Source organism: Clarias gariepinus, chromosome 10 (genome assembly GCF_024256425.1).
Source record: "Clarias gariepinus isolate MV-2021 ecotype Netherlands chromosome 10, CGAR_prim_01v2, whole genome shotgun sequence".
NCBI classification, from domain to species: domain Eukaryota; kingdom Metazoa; phylum Chordata; class Actinopteri; order Siluriformes; family Clariidae; genus Clarias; species Clarias gariepinus.
The window spans coordinates 18,895,076-18,919,472 of record NC_071109.1 but is presented as its reverse complement, the minus strand read 5'-3'; the positions used below and the strand labels follow the sequence as shown (position 1 = coordinate 18,919,472).

Genomic DNA, 24,397 nt, shown 5'->3' with positions numbered 1-24,397 from the left:
CCAACTTTTACGAAGTTGCGTCTGCTTCATGGGTCCGCGAGGTTGACGGCCAAGACCGGCACGTGCAGATGATACATGACGGTGCAATGGGGACACAATTCGTCGGTAAATCTTGAGCGGTTGCACACTTACAACAACAACAACAACAATGACAACCCTTTCAAGATTCAGTGGCTGCCCTCTGTCTTGCGTAAACCCTGGAGAGAGCAATACAGAACCCAGTGTGGTGCTGCCACCTTTGGCAGGAGAGCACATGGGGCACCCCACTGGCACTTCCTTAAAACTCTGCCCCTCGCACAATTTAATAGACTATCCTGAGACAAGGGCCACCGCATATGTGGACCACTCGTTGCCTCACTTTCCAGAAGCGGGATACACGAGCCATCGCCTAGACGCCAGCCCTAGGGGCATTATCATTGGGACAAACCTGTCAGGACCAAGCATGCCACCAGTCACAGACCAACTGGCACCAAGACCTAACCAACATGGCGCTATTGGAAGATACCGTGACCTCCACGCCTACAGAGATGGCCGAAGCCATGCTTTCTTCACCACGTATCCAGAGCAGGCCCACAACCCTGTAGATGCCAACAGAGACCTGAATGGCCAGGTGATGCTGGGTCTTCCAGGAGATCTTCTCCCAAGGGCACATCCATACGGACAAACACACAGCGTCCCCCGGGCCAACAGCCAACAGCTTGTTACTCAGTTTCTGGGTCTCTATAAGCCCCTGAACATGGCCATTCAACGAGGAGGGGGTGATGCATTCCTCAGGTGCTCCAGACAGACTTTAACACACGAGTTGGTGTGCAAGTGGAGTGACGGCCAAGAAGGCACTGGCAAGCTGCCATGTTCCAGGACTTTTGGGACTATGTACGAACTTGTCACTCATGTGACGATCGAGCATGTCGGGGGACCTGAACATTCTGACTATGTGTGCCACTGGGAGAATTGTCCCAGGGACAGAAAAGCATTTAAAGCCAAATATAAGCTGGTCAACCACGTCAGAGTGCACACGGGAGAAAAGCCCTTTCCTTGCCCCTTTCACGGATGTGAAAAAGTTTTCGCCAGATCCGAAAACCTCAAGATTCACAAGAGAACTCACACAGGTCGGTGAAATAAAAACTATAATAATAATAATAATAATAATAATATATTTTTTCTATATTTGTTGTGTGATGAAATTGATATTTTTTGTTACAGCGAAAACACAATACCTTCTTATAAATACTAAAATGTTGACATTATAATCTTTAATTTAAAGTTAAAGTTTTAGATACCTACATTTATATGCAAAATTACTGGTAATCAAATATGTATTTTATCCATGGATTATTTTGTATATGCACGGTATTTCGAAGAATTGATTAATATAAATACAGATTACGTTTTAAGGGACTGGACCGAATTTATTCAGTCTATGTTTGTTATCCTTTTTAGTCTATTATTTCCTCTAAAGGAAACACTTATCCCTCAGTTCTGTGTTCTATTTTAGCATTGTGAATGTACGTTCGTTAAATGTTTGTTGTTACTGAACATTAGCTTGTTGGTATGTCTATTAATCCGAACAGTTGGCAATGGAGTTAAAGCAAAAGCGGTGGTAAAAATCAATCAGCTGTTGAAGGCAGTTGTTTGGGTGCCTCTCATTATGTCAGTAAAATAAATAAATAAAGCCCGGGACACCGGAGAGGTGTGACGTAGCGCTGACGCAGTGGCCAGCTGAAGCCCCAGTAGGACTGAATGCGCGCTCTCAGCATGCCTCAGACTCAGCAATCCAGTGGCCCTACCTAGAAATTACGTCACTTAATCAATTAAAATATTTTTTTCTTTTATTTTCGCCGGCATCAATTCCAACTTTTCATCAGTAAATAAACAAGGTAAAGGCAGTAAATAAACAAGGCATACATCTATATCTTTGTACGAACAAGGCATTCATCTATATCTTTGTACAAACGTAATGGTACCAAGTTGTCTGTCCTCTGCAGCCTGTAAGTGAATTAATGTCACATTTATTTCCGTTTAAGTATAGCAGTCTGAGCTACTTCCAAAAGATAAAAAAGCTCTATAATAAAATACATTTTGTTTAAATTTAATATACACAAAGAGTCTGAAACAGAATTACACAAGGCTGTGTGCAAGTGAATTTGTATTATATTTGTTAAATAAATGTTTCCAATTCATCACAAATCTATCACAAACCTTTCAAAAACATTCTACCAGCCCACTTAGTGATAAATTGTAAAAATGGAAAAGGAAAATATTTCCAGTTTATTTCTAACGATAAAAACTGTGGTAACTGCAGGATTTGAGTGAATCACTTTTACTGTTTGGTTATCGTGTTAGGCATAAACGGAAAAATGAAAACACATGACATGTTCTCGTAGCGTAATGCAGATTTATATACTTTCGGGTAGATTTAACAAACAGTCCTGTCCAAATTAATGTAACTGCACTCAAACGTGATGAAGAGTGCCTTGACCTCACCCATAACTCGAGGTTCATTTTCCCCCTCCTTTAGGTGAGAAACCGTTCAAATGCGAGTTCGAGGGCTGCAACCGGCGTTTTGCAAACAGCAGCGATCGGAAGAAGCATTCACACGTCCACTCAAGCGACAAGCCGTACATGTGCAAGGTCAGAGGCTGTGAGAAATGTTACACGCACCCGAGTTCACTGCGCAAACACATGAAGCTCCATTGCAAGGCTGACACGGCCAAACCGGGTGAGGACGGTGAGTCTGGGTCTCCCGAGGTGGCGGGAGAGCAAGTCCCATCATCCCCTGCGGCGGTGACACGACCCTTGCCGCCTGCCCCCTCTCAGGACTCCACCGAGACTCTGAGGTCACGCTTTCATCACACTTTTGACAGCAGTTTGGACTACACGACACACAGGCCGCAGTCCCTTTTGGATCCTCTGTTGCTGCACCGGGGCAGTTACAGAGGAGAAACGGCGCAGTACACGTGTAGCCAAGCAAGTCCGTCCTTCGCCCCTAGCCACAGGAATATTGCATCAAACTCAACTTTCCAAAAAAGCATTGTAAATGGCTGGTACACATGTCATACCGGCGCACAGCATTTCGCGTCCAAGCAGTGTAACACTGATTAATAATTGTTCACGACGGCGGCAAGGAGAGGTAATCAAGAAGGCAAAGGAGAGCTTGTGTAATATAGACATTTCTTTTAAAATGATTTTTACATTTTCTTGATGCATTTCTCGATGTCTGGATGTTCTATTTATGACTTGGCTGTACAGTTTATTGAAGAGAGCTCATGTTATTGTGCTGGTGATATTCTTTACCTAAAATATATTACAAAAACATTGTGCTGGTGAGATTTACTAGCTGAAATGCACTTAGGACCAATGTACACTGCTCATCAGTGTATGTTTCTCTGTATAGAAACAATTAAAATAATAATAATTTGAAAGCATTTTATTAAACAGAGACAGGATTATGTCAGAAGACTGTGCTTTAAACTGCAACAGAAACATTTTACTCTTGTAATTCTATGTTATCTCACTTATCTTTGGTGAATACAGTACTTGCCTGTAGAAACCATACCTGTTAATTCATGCAAATTTCTAAGGCAAAGAAATATTATTTGCTTTGTTGTCATTAACCTGGCTGAGTGAGCATTTGCTTGGTTGTGTGATCGTTTAGATCAGAGAAGAAAAGCTGGGAACTACCACAAGGCCTGTGCTTTCCTCCCCTTATATATATATATATATATAAAACTCCACTGTATATAGCCTACTGTACAATTCATTTCACGATGCATTCAGTATCATACAGTACCTAAACATTAAATCATTAAAGTGGCTTTATTTGTTTTGATATGGTCCTGTGCTTAATTTTAAATGTACTCCCTGTACACATATATATTATTTAAGCTTTTATATATATTTAAGCGTTTAAAACTATAATCTTTTAGAGATTATTGGAATCTAGAAAAATTTTCCTAAGTGTCTTTACCATCTGCTGATTGCCAAGAGATGTTGATTTTTAAATTCACAATGTGTTTGTTGTAGTGGGTTCTTATTACACATTGTCTTCCAGAAAAATTAGATGTTGAGAAATCATCTTTACTGATTCATGTACACTTTGTGTTAACTGCAAAAGTAATAACAGCATGGCTTAGGTGAACTGTAACTACCATGTGCAGTTTACGAATTAGTCCAGCTTTAACACAGCTAATTTAAATTGTTTATGAATGTGCATTACTAAATAGTTACTAAGTTGGTCATTAGAGCTTAATGTGAGCTGGTTTAATGGACTGTGCTCAACTCATTAAGTAATTAACCAAGTATTTCACCTAATTTGTTCTTGTACATGTGATGAATGTATTAATTGGTAGGGGCAGTGTTTTTATATCGACATTCTACAAATGTAAAAAAATGTTTTAATTTTCTTTAAAGATAAAAATGAGTTTCGAAATTTTCTGAAAGGATTATTTTGGAAACAGACCAGTATTAAAAGACTGTATGGAGGGATTAGCTAAAAAAAAATGTTTTGCCTGCTTTTAATTTCCTAAATATTCCTTCTCGCATATGGGCGTTTTAGAATAAACTGTTGAAATCTAGTATGCCCATTACAACCTGGGCATACTAACATACTACCATGAGACATTCGTATAAAATCCAAAAAATGGGTGTGACTGGTTTAATTTCATTTTGGATTTTTAATCAGAGGAATGAATGCTAACTCAAACCATAATTCTATGCTAAATCTAAAATTAACCTCTTAAACATTATAAATTGGCTTGTGAAAATATTTATGATTAAGTCCAATATGTATGTGTAAACCCATGCTGGCTTTTATTTATTAATTAGTGGCCAAAACCTTTTTTAACCTTTAATATAATATGTACATTTTTTTTATATTGTTAATTCTGCCTTACTTTTTGCTGGTCTTCTGATTAATATAAAATTTCTCAGCAGCAGTATTTAGAGTCTTATTTTAAAAGCCGCAAATACATTTTCCCAACATAAATCTGATATTTGGACAGCGTGGTGGTACAGTGGTTAGCACTATGGCCTCACACATACAGGGTCAAGTGTTCGATTCCCAACTTAGGTCTGTGTTAGAAGAGTTTGCATGTTCTTCCCATGGTCTGCAGGTTTTCTCTGGGTACTCCGGTTTCTTCTCACAGTCCAAAAACATGCAAATTAGGCATTCTCTGTCATTTCTGAGTGAGTGTGTGTGCATGCATGTGTGTACTGCGGTGAATTGGCACCCTGTCCAGGACGTACCCAACCTAGTGCCAGAAGATTCCTGGGTTAGGCTTCAGGCTTCCCGTGACCCTGTACATGAATGAATGGAATACCTGAGACTCACTACTACAATATCCTAACTTAATATAAATAAAGCAGTAAGAACTCAGCCTAAAACTGTATGTTTTTTTTTTTTTTTTACTAATGTCAAAAAATTCCTAATAAATTCAATCTTAATTTAGTTTAAGAAAAGACATAAAACAGTGTTAAATGTTCTAAAACAGTCTATTTCCAGGTTCTATTTTCCTGTTCTAATTTGCTAGTGGTTTAGAGACATACAGTATACACTGTGCGTGTGTGTGTCTGTGTGTGTGTGTGTGTATAAAGAGGATTTATTCTCTTTCCCTTGATCTAATGATGTCCACTTTATTAATTCAGAAAGCTTTTGCCTTGCATCTTTTAACTGATAATTCTATTGAACTGTTTCTGAAATAGTTGCTCAAGTAAATCTTTACCCTATTTTGTTTCTGCAATATTTGACCTGATTGAAATCTTTATCTGGATAGTTGAACCTACTTCTACCCAGTCCAACCTTTGCATTTTGTCCTAGCATCACTGCTATGGCATATATTCAGTTTCAGTTTTTCTAAATGATATGCATGTTTGCAGATTACGTGACTATTATAACCCATTCTTTCCCTCTACACAACATGGCGCAACCTCCACGTTGTTATGTGAAGGATTTAGTGTCACCATGACAGTGATATATTATTATGGACACATACAGTTCAAGTGCAAGTAGCTTCAGAGAGCTTCACACCCTTTTCCTTTGGACTGCCTCAAAAAAGCCCTTTTAAAACCATCTTCTAACAGAAGCAGTGTGAGGTTACATCAGTTTGTGGATGAACTGGTAGCTATATAGGCTGATGGGGTGCAATTTTAATTGGATTCCAGCTTTTCTACAGCATCTCCAGGTCAAGCTGCTGGTGCTGATGCTTTCTGGCTGGATCTTTATTTCATGCATGACTGCTCAACCTCCTTTTTGGTAGAGCTCACTATTCCCTTCTGTCATCTATGTAGCACTCTACACTACTGGCTACTCACATCACACCCCTCCTTGCATCTTTCACATTAGCCCCTTAAGCTGTGTGTTTTTATAGTGTAGTCCTGTAGCAGGTGGAAATTCTAAGCCTCACACCACATGCTTTTTGAAGCTCTACTCCTAAAAGCTTGCCTTGTTCTTTCCAGTTTTCCACTAGATAATTTTCAATATCACTTTATCACAATATCACAAGTGCACACAAAAAAATGCATGTGCACGTGTGCACACCCACGCTTAGTCTTACACTTATACAAACACATCATCCAAACTTGAGACCTTTCCTGCCTTATATAGTTGCATCTTAGCTTAGCCCTCACAAATCGCTGCCCAACCACACCATTAGTGTAATTTTCATTTATCTATTTCCAAACGGGCTATGTGCCGCTTTGAAATCTCGCATCCGTCTGATGCTAACTGTGTGTAATGAGAATGATGCTAGTGATGCTGGCAAATTGATTTTTAGAGGTGAGATTGTAATGAGCTCATCAAAGAGATGAAATGTAGAACAGTAGTGAGAACTGCTACTCAATTAAAGTGTTGTTTTATTGAATGCAGTGTAATCTGTGTGAGGTAATTTATATTGCATATGCCTCTGGCTTAATCAGAAAAAAAAACAACAACTGATAATTAAGACATTTAAAAATATATATATATACTAGCAATATAAGTATTTGTTCGTAAATCACTGCACAGTTTAGGAGTGAATTAAAAATGTCTGTATAGATGGTACCTGTCATACAGGCAAAATGACAAATAAGAGCTAATTATCCTGCCCATCCATGACATTCACTCATCAACAATAAATCCATTCTCTTGTGCATGTGTTACTTGGGATGGCCTCCTGTGTAGCTTAGTCAGTTGCAACTTATTAAAAAGTTCTCCATTCATTTGATCAATGTTCAGCTCTGTTGTTTAATGTGTATGTGTTTTTTCTTTTGCATTTTTACTTTTGTTTTTCTATTTACTCTTGTGGGCATTGCTGCCAACATTTCCTGTTTGTCAACAAGCCTTATATAAGAGATATATGGGACAGGTTCTGATCATTTCTCTTGGAGCTGTAGTGGAAATGTTAAAAGCACTGTTTTCAAGCACTCAGCTTTTACTCCTACCTTTCTGGTTCTGAATGTGATCTTTTGGCAGGATGAAGCAACAGGTTGGATATGAAATCTGGGCAAAGTCCACATTAGATACAGAAATACACAGAGCAATGTAAACCCTTTTCCTGGTTGTGTGTGAAGAAGAGGTTAACTTGGATGCACTCTGTTTAAAAGGGGGTAACTTTGAGCAAGCCATGCTTTCAGATGGGTGACCGCTGCCATCAATCCGTTTCTCTGATCTCTTCTCCAGATCGTTTTCATTAGAGAACAGTTCAGTGTCCTCTATGCCTTGGCAACTGCATGCTGGCAGGCATTGTGTGTTCTAGAGGCCAGATGAACATGCTAAAAACCAGTGAAGCATGAGAATAGGGCTGCAGTGGAGCTGAATAACTTATAAAAAAAGGTATAATTTTTTTTAATAAAATAATGATTAATTTTACCATTCATAAAATATAATTTTAAATATTATAATGATGCAGAATGGTCACAGAAGAATAGTGAAGTTCTTTTAAACAAAAAGCCCAAACCACAGCAACCTTTTAATTAAACAAAGAGCAATTTTTTTATATAAACAAATTTTCCTGACACTGAAATTATGTTTTAAATCAGGGAATGGATTGTTTATTTGTTAACCTTTTTTAGACTTCCTCTAATGTATACCTTACATAGCAACTACTCCGATCAGCCACAACACTAACACCACTGCAAGGTGAATATAATAGCACTGATTATGACATATACTGTATATCAGTAAACTGGTAAGAGGATATGGGCATCGGAGGTTCATCAATACTTGTAAGCTAGCCAATCTGGTCTGATACCAGAGAAAAGCCAATGTAGTACAAATTGATGAAAAAAGTCAGTGCTGGAAACAATAGAAACTTATCAGAACGCTCAATGCATCACGGCATGTCATGTATGGGGCCCACCACGCAACCCACAGCACCCTGAGGGTTTACCAGTAACATCCCCATGCCAGACACCACAGCACACCTCCAAAGGTCTTGTGTAGACATGCCTGGGAAGCCAGAGCCACCCCGGCAGCACATGGGGAACCTACACAAGCACTGATTAGGTAGATTTTAATGTTAATGTTAAGGGTTTTAATGTTATGACTGCTCAGTGTATGCTTTCAGTGCATGTGAGTGTGCAAGTGTGTGGTCGGCTGGCCTGCAGGAGGTCTGGAAAGTGAACATTGCTGTAGTGTGTCTAACTGTTAACCTTTTAGCATTACACTTCCACCTGAGGCCAAAAACTGCTGTGATGGGTACTCATGTGGATGTGGTAAGAGTGTTGTGCAACCCAGAATTTCTCTCAAGGCTCTTTCTATTACAGTCTGAGTAAGCTTTAAAGGGCATGCCATTAACGTTGGGACAAATGGGATTTAGTTTTATTGCTTACCCTTCACTTTGAGCAACACAGCTAGATGCAGGAGCAAAATAGTTACAGAAAATATTCTCGTTCACAATCCAAATGCATATTTTTACTGTTGTTCGGTAAATGATAAACAGACTGTTTATAATATGTAAAAAAAAATTAAAAGATGTATACAGCTAAACTTTCTTAAATACTATCCATTCAATATTTTTATATAATGGCAACCTGAATAATATTAATCTGTAATTAGTACGGTAGTAAAAGTGCTGGAAAATGATCAATCATTGGACTTTTTTCAATCTCTCAACTAATCAGTAAACTAACCTAATTCAGACAAAAACAATGTGGTAGCATATGATATTGATCATATACGGGGTGCCCATAAGTGTCCATACATAGGTAAAATAATAATTATTTTTATAAGGAATTATTTATTCATACATTATGCTACACGGTTACCATTGTTTTACAAACCCCTTGCCACAGTGTCGTGTGTGATGTTCATTCCATATTTTCTGTTAAATTTAGTTGCAACCATGCTTCCTGACCAAGCCATCAGGATATGTACTTAGCCATCTTTTGTAGAATGCATCTTGTTAGGATTTCTAAAACATTTTTTAAAATGTTTCTTTAATAAAAAAAAAATCTTAAAAAAAATCTTATGTATGGAAGCATGTGGCCACTTTGTAAATCTTTGCAACACTAAATATCTTTTTATCTTATTTTAGCAAATGCATAATTATTTTTGTAGGCTGAATGATTCCATAAATTATGGTAGTTTAAATAGATGAGGAGTGCATGCTCAACTTATAAAAAGGTAATTAAAGAAAATTGAACAGCAGAACATATATCTTGGGATTCAGTTGTCCTGTTATTAGGCAACATTGCTGCAGTATTTAGTGCCTCCTTAGTAGATTTATCCCATTTGTTCTGCATTAACATAATTTTGAATTACAGTTGTTGTGAATGTGCTGCAAAGTATCTTCACTATTACATAAGCGAAATGGTTATGCAATTGCACCTATGACTGAAGAGATGTTTTGTGAAAGAAACAAAAGGATATATCTCATGAAAGTGTGTGCCTTGCTGTAGAAATCCCCTCTGGCTTGGCAATTCTGTGCACATTGCAGTCTCACATTCAGATTGGTGGAGTGATTTCATGTGGGAGGAGTCCAGATAAAATAAAAGAGGGTTTAGTTTATTATCTGTTTTCATAAGCAGATGGTTTGGAATGGCAGTCCTTTATGAAGACCAACTGCCTCATTGTGATAGGAATACATATACTTTAAAATATCTTCATCAGTAAAGTCTCTTTTTATGCACAATGACTGTTTCAGGGAAGAACTCTTTATAAAAAATATTCAGTATCCATATATGGGTTGAATATTATTAGGCCTACTCCACCATGGGCACAGTTCACTTTAATAAATTCAAACTGTTGCAGTTAAGCTTCTATTTCATTATACTTCCAAATATAGTGTTTTAAATGCGTTCTTTAGATCTTTATTAAGCACTGTATAATTTACTTTGTTTTCTTTGCCATTCTGGTTTTGTTGTTATCACACTGTTTTATTTTTAGAATTCCCAGTGACCTATATATCAGATCTGTGCTGTAGCTTTGTGTTTCAGTGCTTGCTTGTAAGGAATACAATTGGGCTCTCTATTATTAGTTCCAATTGAGATGTATATTTCCTTCAGTTGTGAGCAAAGCTGCCAGTGTGTTCCTCATATGTAAACATCACATTATTTGATCCAGAATGAAACTCCTAGGCCTGCTTCAAGATTATTTTATTATCACTAAGGCAATGTTCACTCACATGTCTAGCATCATCTCTTTTATTTTATTTTATTTATTTATTTTTAGGTCTCTTACATACATCAATACACCATTGATTGTGCTACTTGTGATTTTGCGTCGACTGTGCTTCTCACTGAATAACTTTTTTTCTTCCCCATCCACTTTTTCCCTTTTACATTTCATTTAGTCTGTTACTCAATAGGGGACCTTGCAAGATTGATTAGAATCTATAAACCAGGGAGCATAAAATATTTGCGACTTTTCCCCGCTGTAATTAATAGACAAAAAGGGTATATATATATGTATATTAAAATGGTACTCTCATTGTCTTTCTCATGCTGTTAAAAAAAGGTAAATGGAGACTTATACCACTCTTATACTGAGACTAACTATATCAAATATTATATTATGTTACGTATGTTATTATATAGAATGTGTAACTTATATATATATATATATATACCCGAACCTTCCACAGAAGTGCCTATGACGAGTTTACTCCACCTGCTTGTACAGAAGTAATTCAGCGACATCATATTTTTGCCCTGTGAATATTTGCATTTTGGCGTGCAAACCTTTCCACACACAAGTGTTCTAATCAGTGCAAAATCGTGCCAGATGTCCCATATTTCCGTATGTTTATATGCATGACCCTCTGTTCAATAAAAAGAGCAACAAATTAAAGTTAATTGACAGCAGTGTCTAGTTATTTATATGTCTTCGGTTGTAAAGGGCGTTTAAAGAGTTCTGCGCTTCTGTGGTTGAACGGCCAAACCTGGTTCTGTGCAGAGGCACTGAAAAAAAAGAAGAAAAAAAGTTCGCATTAATATGGGTCAGTGGGAAATGAATAGTGTCAGTGTGCGTGACTGGGAGAAAGGTGGGGCAGTTTGGGACAACACTGACTGAGGACACTATCCTGTAATCAGCCACGAGCTTACTCTAGTGATTACTCACTCTAGTGCTCTAATCTCAGGCTGTCATTTTTGGCGACTTGGTTCGGTTCTGTCGTTGTTGCACACCTTTAAAAACTCTTCTTAGGTTGAACCCTGACATATTTAACTTAACACGTGTATTTGCACAATTTGCAAGTGGAGCCTATTCTACCTTGCGTTTTATTTGCTTTCAATTTAACCACGTTTATGATCTGCTAGTCCATTGTGGCAACTCTTCTGTTTATTTTATACAATTGTGCGGCGAACAAATATAAACAGACCGACCAAACAGACAATTCTTCTTTTCGCTCGGAAAACTGTGTCCCGACACAAAGGGGGAACGTTTTTCTTGCGCCGGAAAGTAAATTCTTTTGAAGTGGAACTAATCATCTGAGGGATGGTTCCCGTTGTCCTAACAACGCAGTTGAAATGGAAGGGGCTCTCTTTTTGTTCAATCTATGTTTTCTTTCTTTCATTCAAAACCGAAGATGATAGTAGTTTCACGCCCTGTCCACCCACATTGTCGGCCGAAACCTTTGCTTTCTTTGTCGAGGAGGCTTTACGCGGAGACGCCGTGCACACGGCGGGCGACTCTCGGACGCGTGACGTCAGCCTCGCGCTTCTGCCTCCATAGTTTACGCCTCTTTATGCCGTTAAACACAGGAGCGAATCTCACACCACATCCTCCACACCAAACTAATGAAGGCGGCAACATCGGTTAAATGTGACGCCTTTGAGACCAACAGACACAGGGTGAATCAGTTTTTTTTCATCTCTAAAGCATTTCTTTGTATCCTGTGCACCACTAGCCACAGCAATAGCTACTATGAAGGCCTATTTGTTTTTCAAATATGTAACTTCTGTAGAATTATTTAGCTGTTGGCTAAACTGTTGCTAGGCACATAGGGCATGTCTGATCTTCACAAACAACAAAGTATTAACTAAGGTATTTTTATTTCATGTTCAAACACTGTGATCACTGGTCACGAGGTCGCTACGGTCATTGTTTTGTAACATGAAGCGGTAAAATGTTCCTGGTTTGTCCAATTAAAAGATCAACAATGTCTTGAAGGAAACTCGTGTGTCTAACCTTGGCAGATCTCCCTAATAGGCTATATACCTTATTTCTAGAGGGACAGGTCTCTTTTAACACTGTTTTAGGGTAGCCGCCTGAAGAATAAGTATCTCTGGCCTTTGGGACCTTTCAGTCAAGAATCCTATCACTTAATTGCCATTACTAAATCTTTCTCTCCCCAAACTACTTTTTTTTCCTCACAACGTTATAAACACTTGAACCTTCATGGAACGCAGGAGAAGCGAAGCATTTTATTGTCACCGCGGGGTTGCCTGTAGAGTTCACAAAGCAGTCACACACGGGGAAAGCAAACCATTGTGGCTTCAGCAGAAAAGAACATAGACGTTTTATTGATACAGGGAATTTTGCGATGTTATTTAATAGCCTAGGTTAGGTAATGTTTTAAAGGACTATCTAACTTTTTATAGTCTGTTTATTTTCTATATTATATTTATAGTATCTATCTATCTATCTATCTATCTATCTATCTATCTATCTATCTATTTAGCTGTGTCTATCTTTACTTTTTTAAATTTATCTACCTGCTTTCCTTTCTGTCACTCTAATGCCCTGCCTGTGAAACATCTTTCTATCTCCCTCTGGGTTGTGCCAATGCCAATTATTGTCATCAGGTTGATGCCACTTTAGTAAAAGTGTAGGCAGGTGATGTCACACTCAGGAAAACACCATCCGTACAGTATGTGTACAGCAAATGGGACTAGAAAACCCAATAACAATAAGTAATAAACAAATGGTGGTGTTTACTGTGGATTGCACTCTGTGGATAAGACACAAAGCAAAGTGAAAAAAGATTGAAGTTTACACAGTCACAATTGCGTGTCTATTAATAAAAGATTTCATGCTAGAGGTGATCTTAGCTCAAAAGCAAATTTAAGACAGAAAAAAATCAACTGTTTTCATTATAAAGCAGTATTGATGTGGACAGTCCCGAAATCCCTTGGCGAGAGTATTTTTGTCCACCCAATCTGTGCCAGCTGGCTCTTCTGAAACAATAGGCAGACTCTGCACAATCATGAAAATAACCTTAATCATCCCAGACATGAAAATTTAGTTTTGATTGGACATTCTTAGGTTTGCACAACACTGCTTCTATTTTAAATAACTAACCTTATAACAATTGCAACTATATATATATATATCTATATCTATATCTATATATATATATATATATATATATATATATATATATATATATATAGAAGAGGCTTGGCTCTTTCAATCTTGATTGGCCTGTCATCGTTTAACCAGTCATAGATGAAACCATATTCTTGTAATTAATTATAACTCAGAACTTTGTTAAGAAAGGACCATTTGTACATCTTACTGCATCTTTTAATGCTAGAATAAGCCCAATGCTGTCACTTGCACTTTGAAGAACTTAAATATGTTTAATATGATCCCCAAAGAAATTACTGGCACTATTGATTAGTTGCAATCTCAGATGATCCTTCAATTCATTGTCCTTGATGCACTACAGCTTTAGCACTATTTACCTGAGCAGGTACATCTAATCTACTGTTTACAATCTTTGGGAGTTAACTGCTTGCTTTTTTTAACCCTTCTGATGGTGGGTCATGCAAGTAATTCTCAAAATGTCAGACACCCTCTACCATTGGGGTTCTCCGCTTCACACAGATCTCATCTCATCCCGGTCATTACCTCGCTTTGGGCTTAAAGCTGCAACAAATTCAAATCCACAAATGTTTTGCCTTGTGTTGGCTCCAGGAATCACGATATGAACCTAAATTCAAAGTAGTGAGTAGAGTTTTAAATGTTTTTTATTTGTTTCCATTACGTTCCTTAGTTTTCCCAAACGTCCTAAAATCATACTAATAGGTAAATTAAGTACTCTTATGTTGCATTTCAGAACTTGGAACATAGACTTAAAAAAACATCCTACAACTTGGAAACTCTTCTTTGACCCCATTTGCATCAAATTACATTAAATCATTTTGGCTGCTCACAGCATTATCAGTAAATAAAATAACCAATATTATATCTCTATCTGCAATCTATCAATCATTCAACATAGAGATTTATAGTCTTCTTAAACCTATAACTTTAACTACACAGTTTGCTGTCAATAGGATAGAAATATATTTCACTGTTTGCTGGCTAGATTGTTGCTGACAAAAGATAAACCTGAAAGAACATTTTCAAGTTCACATTACAAAGGTAAGTCAAATACAGCATTAAATTGCCCCATGGTGTGAAAGTGTGTGTGCACATGGTGCTAAACGAAGGATTGGGGTCACCAAGTGTTCCTGGGGTAGGATGAATAAATAAATGAATGCACCACCAACATCACCAGCATCACTGTGAGTATCACCTGGATACCTTCTTAAAATCAAATGTATGACATTTATAGCTATAAATATTGTTGTATGTATATGTTCTTGTCTCATTCTTATTTTCTCTGTTATATAGCAACAAAAAAAACAGAAATGTTTTAAGAAAAACACACAAATGTTATAATAACCTGTGCACAACCCTAAACTAAATCTTGTTAATGCACCTTTTACATTACATTACCACATTTGAAAGATGCCCTTATCCAGAGTGACTTACATTTTATCTTATATGTCTAAGCAGTTGTGTAGTCCAACACCTTAACCACTGAGCTAACCTTGCCTATTAAGAAAACAGCACTCAATCCTTTTGGGTAAAAGTCACATCTTGTGACGAAATGTGTCACATCTTGATTTGGCAATTTTATACTACTTTTTATTGCAAAAATACTTTTTGTTCTGATTCCCTGTGTACAGTCCTCATCAAGTCTTTCCCATTTTTTTAGGTAGGATTTGGAGCTGGGCTCTGACTGGGCCACTATAAAACATTGATCTTCATTTCTTTGTCAACTGCAGTTCGTAATTCGGTTCATTATGGTGCTGGATGGTGATTTTCTTTCTTCATCAGCTGAATAGAAGCAGCCCTACAGCACTATGCTTTATCATTCATGTGATGTGCTTCTTGCACTAAACATATATATTTTTATTATGCTGGGAGTTTCTTCCTTGGTCTCATCTGACCATAATACCACATGGGTTGGGGGTTAGGCAGATATTCTTCACAGAGATTTTTTTTAATTACCCTACCTCATATCCCAGCCACATGAAGAATTCAAGAGCTCCTTGTATCCTTGATATGTATCTTGTTTGATGTTGCTGTAGGTCATTTGTTTTCTTTTCTTTTTTAAATGATTTTGTAAAGCTGCTCTGCGAAAAGGACAATTGTAAAAAGCGCTATACAAATAAAATTGAATTGCCCTTTTATCAGTTTTAGAGGGATGTTCTTAGTAATGATAATATGGTGCTAATTTGATAATCATTTAGGAATACATTGTATATTTTCGAAATTTTAGTACCCCACCCCTGATTGATGTCTTTTCACAATTATATTCTGTACATGGTTTGTAATCTCTTTGTGAACCATGGCTTTAGCAGACAGATAAACCCAAGAAAATCCTACAGAAAGAATGATCTGTAATTGGGGTCATTGGGGCCATTGTTGATGGGCATAATTAATGTTAAACATGAGTTATAATAAAAGAGTGTGTATTGTTCATTTTTTTTCATTCAATATTTTTTATTTACTTCAGTTGTTATAAAATATTATAGGCAAAAATAAGAAATGCCATGATTTATCTTGGCTTACCTTATACATCACAAAAATATCTTCTTTTAGTGTATAGCCTTCTTTGATACATTGTAATAGGTTTTGACTACTTTTGGATTTACAGGTACCTCATACCTCAAAGATAGCAATCAACTCTTATTATCCTATATTATCTCTTATTATCTGATGTGGTTTATATTTTCATAGATTACCGTCAAAACGTCTGTGGCTGGTAGATGAGTAGATGGGAGTGGTGTTACTCTGTTTATTCTGTTAAGAGACAATCTATTCTTTTGCTCATTATAGCACAACTCTCAGTCCCTAGTCCATAGCTCTTTGCATAATGTTTACAAACCACCTGCTATTTGGTGGCATGCAGGCCTGTGAATTAATGCTGCTTGCATGGTTGAGTGATTCCTCCCTCATTACCGAGTTTGCAAAGTTGTTACACTCCACTTACATGGAGCTGCGGTGGTTTACCGCCCATTTCCCCTTGAATATCTAGGATGCTCCCACCTACGTCAGATGCCTACCATAGTGCCACAGTTTCCTGAGTTGAGGAGTTAAGCAAAGCACAGCTAATACAATGTTGTGGGTCTCACTCATTATACCCTACATGCTTTCTGTTGAGCATGCAAAGTTACCCACACAGCTAATGCACAAATATGGTGCTATAATGAGGTCTCTCTCCACTTACCTTCAATCTTCTGCTAGGGTCAAGTCATCTCTTAGTATCTCCACTTGGACTTTTTCAGATATTCAACAACTATGTCCAAAAACTATTATGCTATGTGAACTATCTTAGAAAAGAGCTTCCTAACATGAGAACAGACCACACAATTTATTGGTTTGAAACTAGATTATTTGGGAATGCAACTCTCCATGTTATCTTAGTGAGAAGCAGACATTATCATGCTTGCTGATCAAATCCAGGCAGGCCATTATGTATAGTTGAAGACATAACTTTTGTTGAAGACACTAAAATTACTGACTGTAGCAGCAGCAGTTGACTCATGAGCCTGTTAAAATTAAAGACTTCCAGAAGTCGGTTATCAAGCTGTGACTATACCCCTAACATATATACCTCTTATTCTATGAACATCAGCACTGATCTAAAACAAATTTGAGAATTTGAGAAAGTTCCCATTTATTTAGGGAAATCTTAAGTAATATTTACTTTGCAACATCAGAATATGTGCTCTAATTAAGGTATCTAGGTACACAGGAGGCTTAAAAAATTATAAAGAATGCATGTTTAAGCTATTTGACATAAAATCTTAGAGAGATTTAAAATGATAAAAAAAAGTATACATTTAGGGTTCACTGGACAATTCAGTTTCCCTAGCTTAAAATTAATGTCAGGGAACCAACCTTCAACTCTTCAGGGTCATAAAGAGTGTACAATGTTTGTAGCATGCAGTTAATTATGAAGATCAAGTCATAGTCTGAGCATAGGATTTTAAACATATACAGTACTGTGCAAAAGTCTTATGCATTCTGTGTTTAAGTACAAACTTTTCTATGGATAAAAATTATTTTAGGTCTTTTATTATTGTGTTAGTAAAAAACATTTCTGATTTTCAATCATTAGTATTCCACCATGAAATTAAATGTTACTAAAAACATATTTGTATGTCAGAAAAGAAAGCGGTGCATAATATAAGCAACTTTTTTCAGAAAAAAATGATGGATTTTACATGCAAAAAAGAAGCAGGTTCAACTGTTAATGTCCTCAAAAGAACTGTAGATATTTTCACAGTATGCTTATCAGGCGTATTAGTTAATTTCTGATTTAGATCTAATTAATTTCTGATTATATATATATATATCTATATATATGTATATGTATATGTATATGTATCATGGCTGTTTAGAAGAGGAGAGAGGAGGAGGGTGGGGAGGGGCAGGGGCCCAACCGTGAAGGACGACTTTCACACACACACGCACCAGTTTACCAATAGAGACTCTCACTTACACAAGCGCATATGTGTACACACAGACACATGGACACACAAACAAATAGGCCAGAAAGAGGAGAGTTGGAGGCAGGGGGCTACTGTGTAGGACAACTTTTACCCGCACACGCATACATACAAATACAAAATAAAAAATGCTTTACACACACACATAGGTGGTCACAGAGTTATAGTAAACAATATATGGGCACACGGATGTAGACAATACGAGCGACACATGCACACTGAGCCTGCGCATGAGAGACCATTACCCATAATATTGCTTGTATTTCAAGACCTTGCTTGTTTACAGAATTAAAATTTATTTCAAATTTTTGCTTGTTTCGCAGACCAAAATACTCTCAATTCAATACCACTGTAACTGAATGTTGATTTCAGTTCACCAATTTACACTGCCTATCCCTAAATATAGAATCATGATACTACCCAGGGTTTATTACTAGCATTTTTTTGTAAAAGTAGATTTTGACATTTATTTAAGTGAAACACTTAATAATAGCTAATTAGATTATAGCGACACACACACACACACACTCACACACATGTATGCATGCATGCATGCACGCGCGCGCACACACACACACACACACCAGTATAACTGTTATTTTAAAATTATTGGTTACATATATTTTGAATAAAAGTTTGTTTTTCTTATCCTCCCTCCAGTGAGATTGTGTGTGTGTGTGTGTGTGTGTGTGTGTGTAGGGGAAGTAGGGAATGGTTTGGGTTCTAATAACCTTTAAGAAAAAAAAATTGTATTTTAAAACTAAAAAAGGACATGGGATTTTATTATTTGTGGTAGTTTTATAATCATAATTAAAAAAACTGACAATTAATAAATCCTCATTTGGCCAATGGCTAGAATCGTCATATAGAGAAATCATTATCTTTAGTTCTTCCCTAGTGAACATTTTCAGTAAATTGCAAGGCTAGGCCTCAAACATGGCAGGCTTTAAAATTTATATTTGAAATGTTTTGTTTGATCTTGTAGCTTACTGAAAACACTTTTTGCTGTCTAAAAGTCTCCTAGCAACAGCAAACAAAGGCAGGGAATATTTCAAGTTTCATGCGGTGCAGCCAGTCCACTGGAGTCTTTGATCTTGACTGGGAAAATAGCTGAGTGGGCACTACTGACATTTTTCTTTTATTCAGCGTCCTTTTAGCCCCATTTGCTTTGCCTAAAGCCTCCCAAAAACCCCATCTTTATCTGCCCCATGCCAACCACTGCATCCCCAAAACCTCTAGTAATCATACAAACTAAACACGTCATTTAGTCATTACGATATTTTTAGTAAGATGTAAATTTTTAGAACAAGTGACTTTAGTGCATATTTGCTTAAGAAAATTAAATCTGTTTAGTTAATCATAGCACATGCAATTTCATTTCATTTATTAGTCAAATAGTTTTTTTGTTTACTGGTGACATTAAAATATTTAAGATGTTCCAGCGGTGTGTTGCTATTTATTTGATATTTTATTTTTCTACTTTATAACCTAGGAAAAGTAGTAAAACAACATTACAGTCTAGACAAATGCAGTGGTCTTTTACTGTGATGAGCTACACAGAGCATTCCAATCATTAATTAATACTTTGAAAAATATATATATATAATATTAATTTAAGTTAATGTGTAAATAAACAACTGATTTGTAAAAAAAAAAAAATGCTTATAAATATAAAAAAGAGAGATGCCAAAAAGTTTGAGATGTATGGGTTTCACGATCTACTTTACTTACAAATTTACAATTTGAGTGAATAACTTTTTAGGTCACATGATACATGGACCATGAACTTCATAGTTCAACCTACATTTGCATTACATACTGTATTACATATTTACATTGACTTTGAGCTGTTTCTGGACACACAGATTAGTTAGATCAACAGAATTTGGATTGATGGTAACTTTTATGCTTATCAGCAGTAACCTTGAGTTCTCTGACTGTCAGTGCAAACTTATCTAAAGTTAAAACCAGCACTAAACTGCAGTTAATAACCTGTTTGATATCTATTTTCAAAGCATTGTCTTTTTCATGTTCTCATTTAGCACAGGTTCAGAAATTATGACCCAACATTATTGATTTGACTCCTCCAAATATAGACTGAATATACATGACATTTCTAAAAACAATTATGCTACAGAAGGCATGGGGGTGGGGTGGCATTCATCAATTCTCTCTTTTGGGTTAAAAGTGGGATTTATTGTGCTCATCGTTGTGTCTGTGCCACACATTTTATTTATAAAACTGTGAAATCTGTTCAGGGACCCCAACATTTTTGAACCACCAAGGGTGTCATTTGCCAGAGGAAGTGAAGTGAGACAAACTGCCCACCCCCAGTCCGTCTGGAAACATCTTGTTTTCCAAGCTGCAAGGTAAGCACTATGCTATTGTCAATCAGTTGTCACAATAAAGTGAAGAAAAAAAAAGAGTCTTTTTTGTCCTGACCTCTTACCACACAATCGTATTTGCTTACAGTAAAAAAAAAAAAATTAACGCCATAATTCTGTAGTTAAGTTAAGAATTTTTATCAGTGATGAAGACACCTTTGTTGGCACCGGGTGCAAAGCATCAGAGAATCAGTGATCATGAGAAATTGCTTAGGCTGAAGTAAGTTGTATTACTTAAATAGAAATGTATCTGTACATGTAAATGTAATACTTCTCACTTAACTATGGAATATTACTGAACTGATTTTTACTGAACTCTTCTTTTCATGAGATTCTGAAGTATCTAGAAGACATATAGAAATCTATGAAAAACATATAGAATTGTTCTTAAACAATGCACAATGATAGTGTTGATGCCTAAAAAATAGACAACAAATTTTTTTTTTAAAGAGAAATATTATAATTGTTTTTCAATTTAACTTCACTTTATTGTCAGCGGGAAATAATATTGTAAATAACGTATGCATAACTTTAAAACTTTAGATTGCTTGGGCTAGTGATTCATAATGATGATTCTTACTTTTGGACCAGGCAATTAAAAGTAATACAAAATATATCACATTTGGTTGCTCTTAAAAAAAAAAAAGAAATCAATCCATGTTGCAAGTGCAGAAACTATCTGAGACACCACTGCACTTACAGGTGCTATATTTGTTGTGGAGTAACTCCATCAGTAAGCACCAAATATCTTCACTTGCCAAACCTTTGAAGAGCTTGTGAGGTCAGATTGTCAATTATGGTCTGTGCCCAGTCTGCACTTCCTCTCTGCATTCACACAAATCCATTCGCCACACAATGCATTTTAAATCAAAGCCACGTCACCCTAACATGCCTTAGGAAACATTAAGCCATAGTATGTTACTTTCATGTGTGATAGCATGACTCCTGTGGGCTTTGAAGTGCTTCCTTTTTAATGCTTTATTAATAATAACACTCTGTGGCTTTCTCTGACTGCATGGATGCTGTTTTGCCTATTTCTCTCTCTCTCTCTCTCTCTCTCTCTCTCTTCCCCAGTCTCAAAAGCAAGTTGTTGTCAGAGGTCTGTTTGTGAGTTTGTGATTATTAAGCATGCAGGCTCTCTTCCATGATGCCAGAATTCAACCTGCAATCAGAAAGTGACTGAGAACTATGCTGCTGTTAGACACATATTTTTTTTTAACCTGCTGCCCCTCAATGTTTAAACACCAGCAGCAGGGGGAGTGTCAGGATTACACACCCTAATGTGTATGTGTGCATATGGTGTGTTTGTGTGTAGATAAAGAACAACAACAAAATGTTTAGATTATAAGCATTTATGTGTGACTGTATTATTCTCCACAGTTGTATTTTTTATTTTCCAACAAATTAGGGAAAAAAATCTTACAAAACAAGAAATTACTGACATTCACTGCAGTCCCACTTGTCATTGCTTTTAAAAGCAATTCATTTATTTAGTCTGTTATTTATCATGATTGCATTGTTTTATGCTAAAAATAGAATAAACAAATATATTTTTAAAATTATTACAATAATGCAAAACTTTGGAAACACTTTAACGTTTTTTTTGTATTAAAAATGTTTAGCATTTATATTTTCATACACATGTTCAAAGGCAACATAGAAGCATACTAAATTAAAAATTTTAATATTTAATTGTCTAACCAGTATTTTTTCTCATCATTATACTACATTGTCTAACAAATAATAGGACAAATTGTACCAAATAATTCAGATAATTGGAGCAGCATCACTTGCAGTAGACATTAGTGTTCTTATCCTGTTGCCCAATCAGTCCTCTCATATGTGCTTGCCATGATGCAAGCGCTCCAATCTGGCTTCTCCAAGAGGTCATACCCTCTCCAGGCCTGCGCCAGCTTCATTTCAACTATAGCAGCACCAGGGCAAACGGCTCCCCTTCCCACTGTGGAAGGCCAGATCAATGGCGCTTGCTATCTGAGCAGAATGACCAGAGGTCGGCATCAAAGACCCTCATTTGGCCACCCAGGCCACCGCTGCCTTCTTTTCCTCTTTAGCCTGCACCTGGGCAGCATGGGCTCTGGCTTGGGTAGCCTGCATACTGAGAGAGCCAAAGGTCAAGCAAGTCTGTGCACTCTGCTTCATTGGATGAAGGGATTGAGTCTGGTTTAAATGAAGTGCCGCAACACGCACATGCCATGTTTGTATGTATGTATGTATGTATGTATGTATGTATGTATGTGCGTACGTATGTATATTGTGTTATATATTATGTATATATACTGTATCTCAGTGACTCTAAATACTTTTAATTATTGTAAATGTATTTAATTCATTGAAATAAATTTTTATGTTTTATGCAAACTGAAATTATTTTAACATACGAGCACAAAAATGTTTAATTCCTTTCATGATTTTTTTGGATTTATTAATTGGCTACTTATTACAGAATGGATGATTTAGCCATCACATTTTAATACAGCAGTCCTGTTCACCCAAATGTTGGTCATATGGTGAAAAGAAAGGCAATTATTTTCATGCAGCTGTCAATATATTCAGTCTAATTAAACATCCTTTCTTGAGCCACTAATAAAAATGAACAACTCCAAGGGATTTCTCCTGTCTTTATGAAATTCTTCTACTACCCAGACCCCCAGTCCATGGCTTGATCCCTCTATGTATCTTAGTTCTGTGAAGGGGGATGAAAGGGGGATGCAGCAAGAGAGAGAAAGAGAGGGAGCAGAAGAAAAAAAGGCAAGTTTGGCAAGTGGAGGAGTGAAGGGGGAGACAGATGGCATGAAGTCTGCGGCTCTCTGGCGCTGGGCTCATGGCGCTAAAATCCTCCCTCTCACACATTCCAAGAAATCCAACCAGGGAGGCTCAGGAGTGTGCACCACCACTCTTGCAATGAAGCATCTGACAAAGATAGGGAAGCTGACACTCTCTCTCTCTCTCTCTCTCTCTTACACACACACACACACACACACACACACACACACACACACACACACACACACACACACACACACACACACACACCTATCCACCATTTAAAATTATTTACAAGCTTCTATGTAGCAAATAGCAAGATTTATTAGTTTATTATTATTTAAGTATAGGAGAGATGAGTCTAAAGAACACTGTGCACTGTTAGGTAATGTTGTGGTTGCAAAAAATTAGAATAAACTCAGTTGTAAAATCTTAGTTACTAAAACTGGACACCAGTTAAATGAAAAACTCCATTACCATTTGCATTTATTCCATGATTTTATTTAAGTATTTTTATGCAGGAGGTATACACGCCAAATACTCACATATGTAGGTAAGTTTCTACTATGCACAGCGCTATGTTCTTCTCCTCTTGGCAAACTCTAAGGTGTTATTTAGTATAAGTGTACTAGAAATAGCTGTTGCTATATAAGGCCCATATCGTTGCCCTGTCAAACACTTTCATTCATTCATTTAAAAAATAAAGGCACTTTTATAAACAAGAATTATTTTGCATTTGCTTGCATTCTGCAGTGATTTGCCATTAAAAACTTATTTACTGTAACAATTAAATAGTCATAGTTTGTCAAATGTGCCAAACAATTCACAAAATATTTCAGCAGTGATGCCTTTATTGAAAGGTCCAGGATGCCACATTGATGGGGTGCTTTCAAACACACGCACCCTCCCACTGTCCTGGTATACACACTGTACATACATACATTCTCACACTCACCGGGTGAATAACTGCACTAAGCCTTCTGTTTGTGCTGCCATACTAATAAATGACTCAACTGGGAATATGT

The 24,397-nt window shown here is 36.8% G+C and overlaps 1 protein-coding gene across 1 annotated transcript; it reads left to right on the top strand.

Annotated features, from left to right (window-relative positions):
• Positions 1-3,682, top strand: zic6 (zic family member 6). Its single transcript, XM_053506516.1, has 2 exons — positions 1-1,109; positions 2,519-3,682. Exons 1-2 carry the CDS (start codon positions 149-151, stop codon positions 3,100-3,102), a joined length of 1,545 nt encoding a protein of 514 aa, XP_053362491.1. The 5' UTR covers positions 1-148; the 3' UTR covers positions 3,103-3,682.
• Positions 3,683-24,397: the final 20,715 nt, after the last annotated feature.

Bases quoted from the DNA above. Each gene is read 5' to 3' on its own strand.
- zic6 (XM_053506516.1), top strand. From the start codon at position 149: ATGACAACCCTTTCAAGATTCAGTGGCTGCCCTCTGTCTTGCGTAAAC. The intron at 1,110-2,518 runs GTCGGTGAAATA...CCCCTCCTTTAG, and splicing joins TCACAAGAGAACTCACACAG to GTGAGAAACCGTTCAAATGC.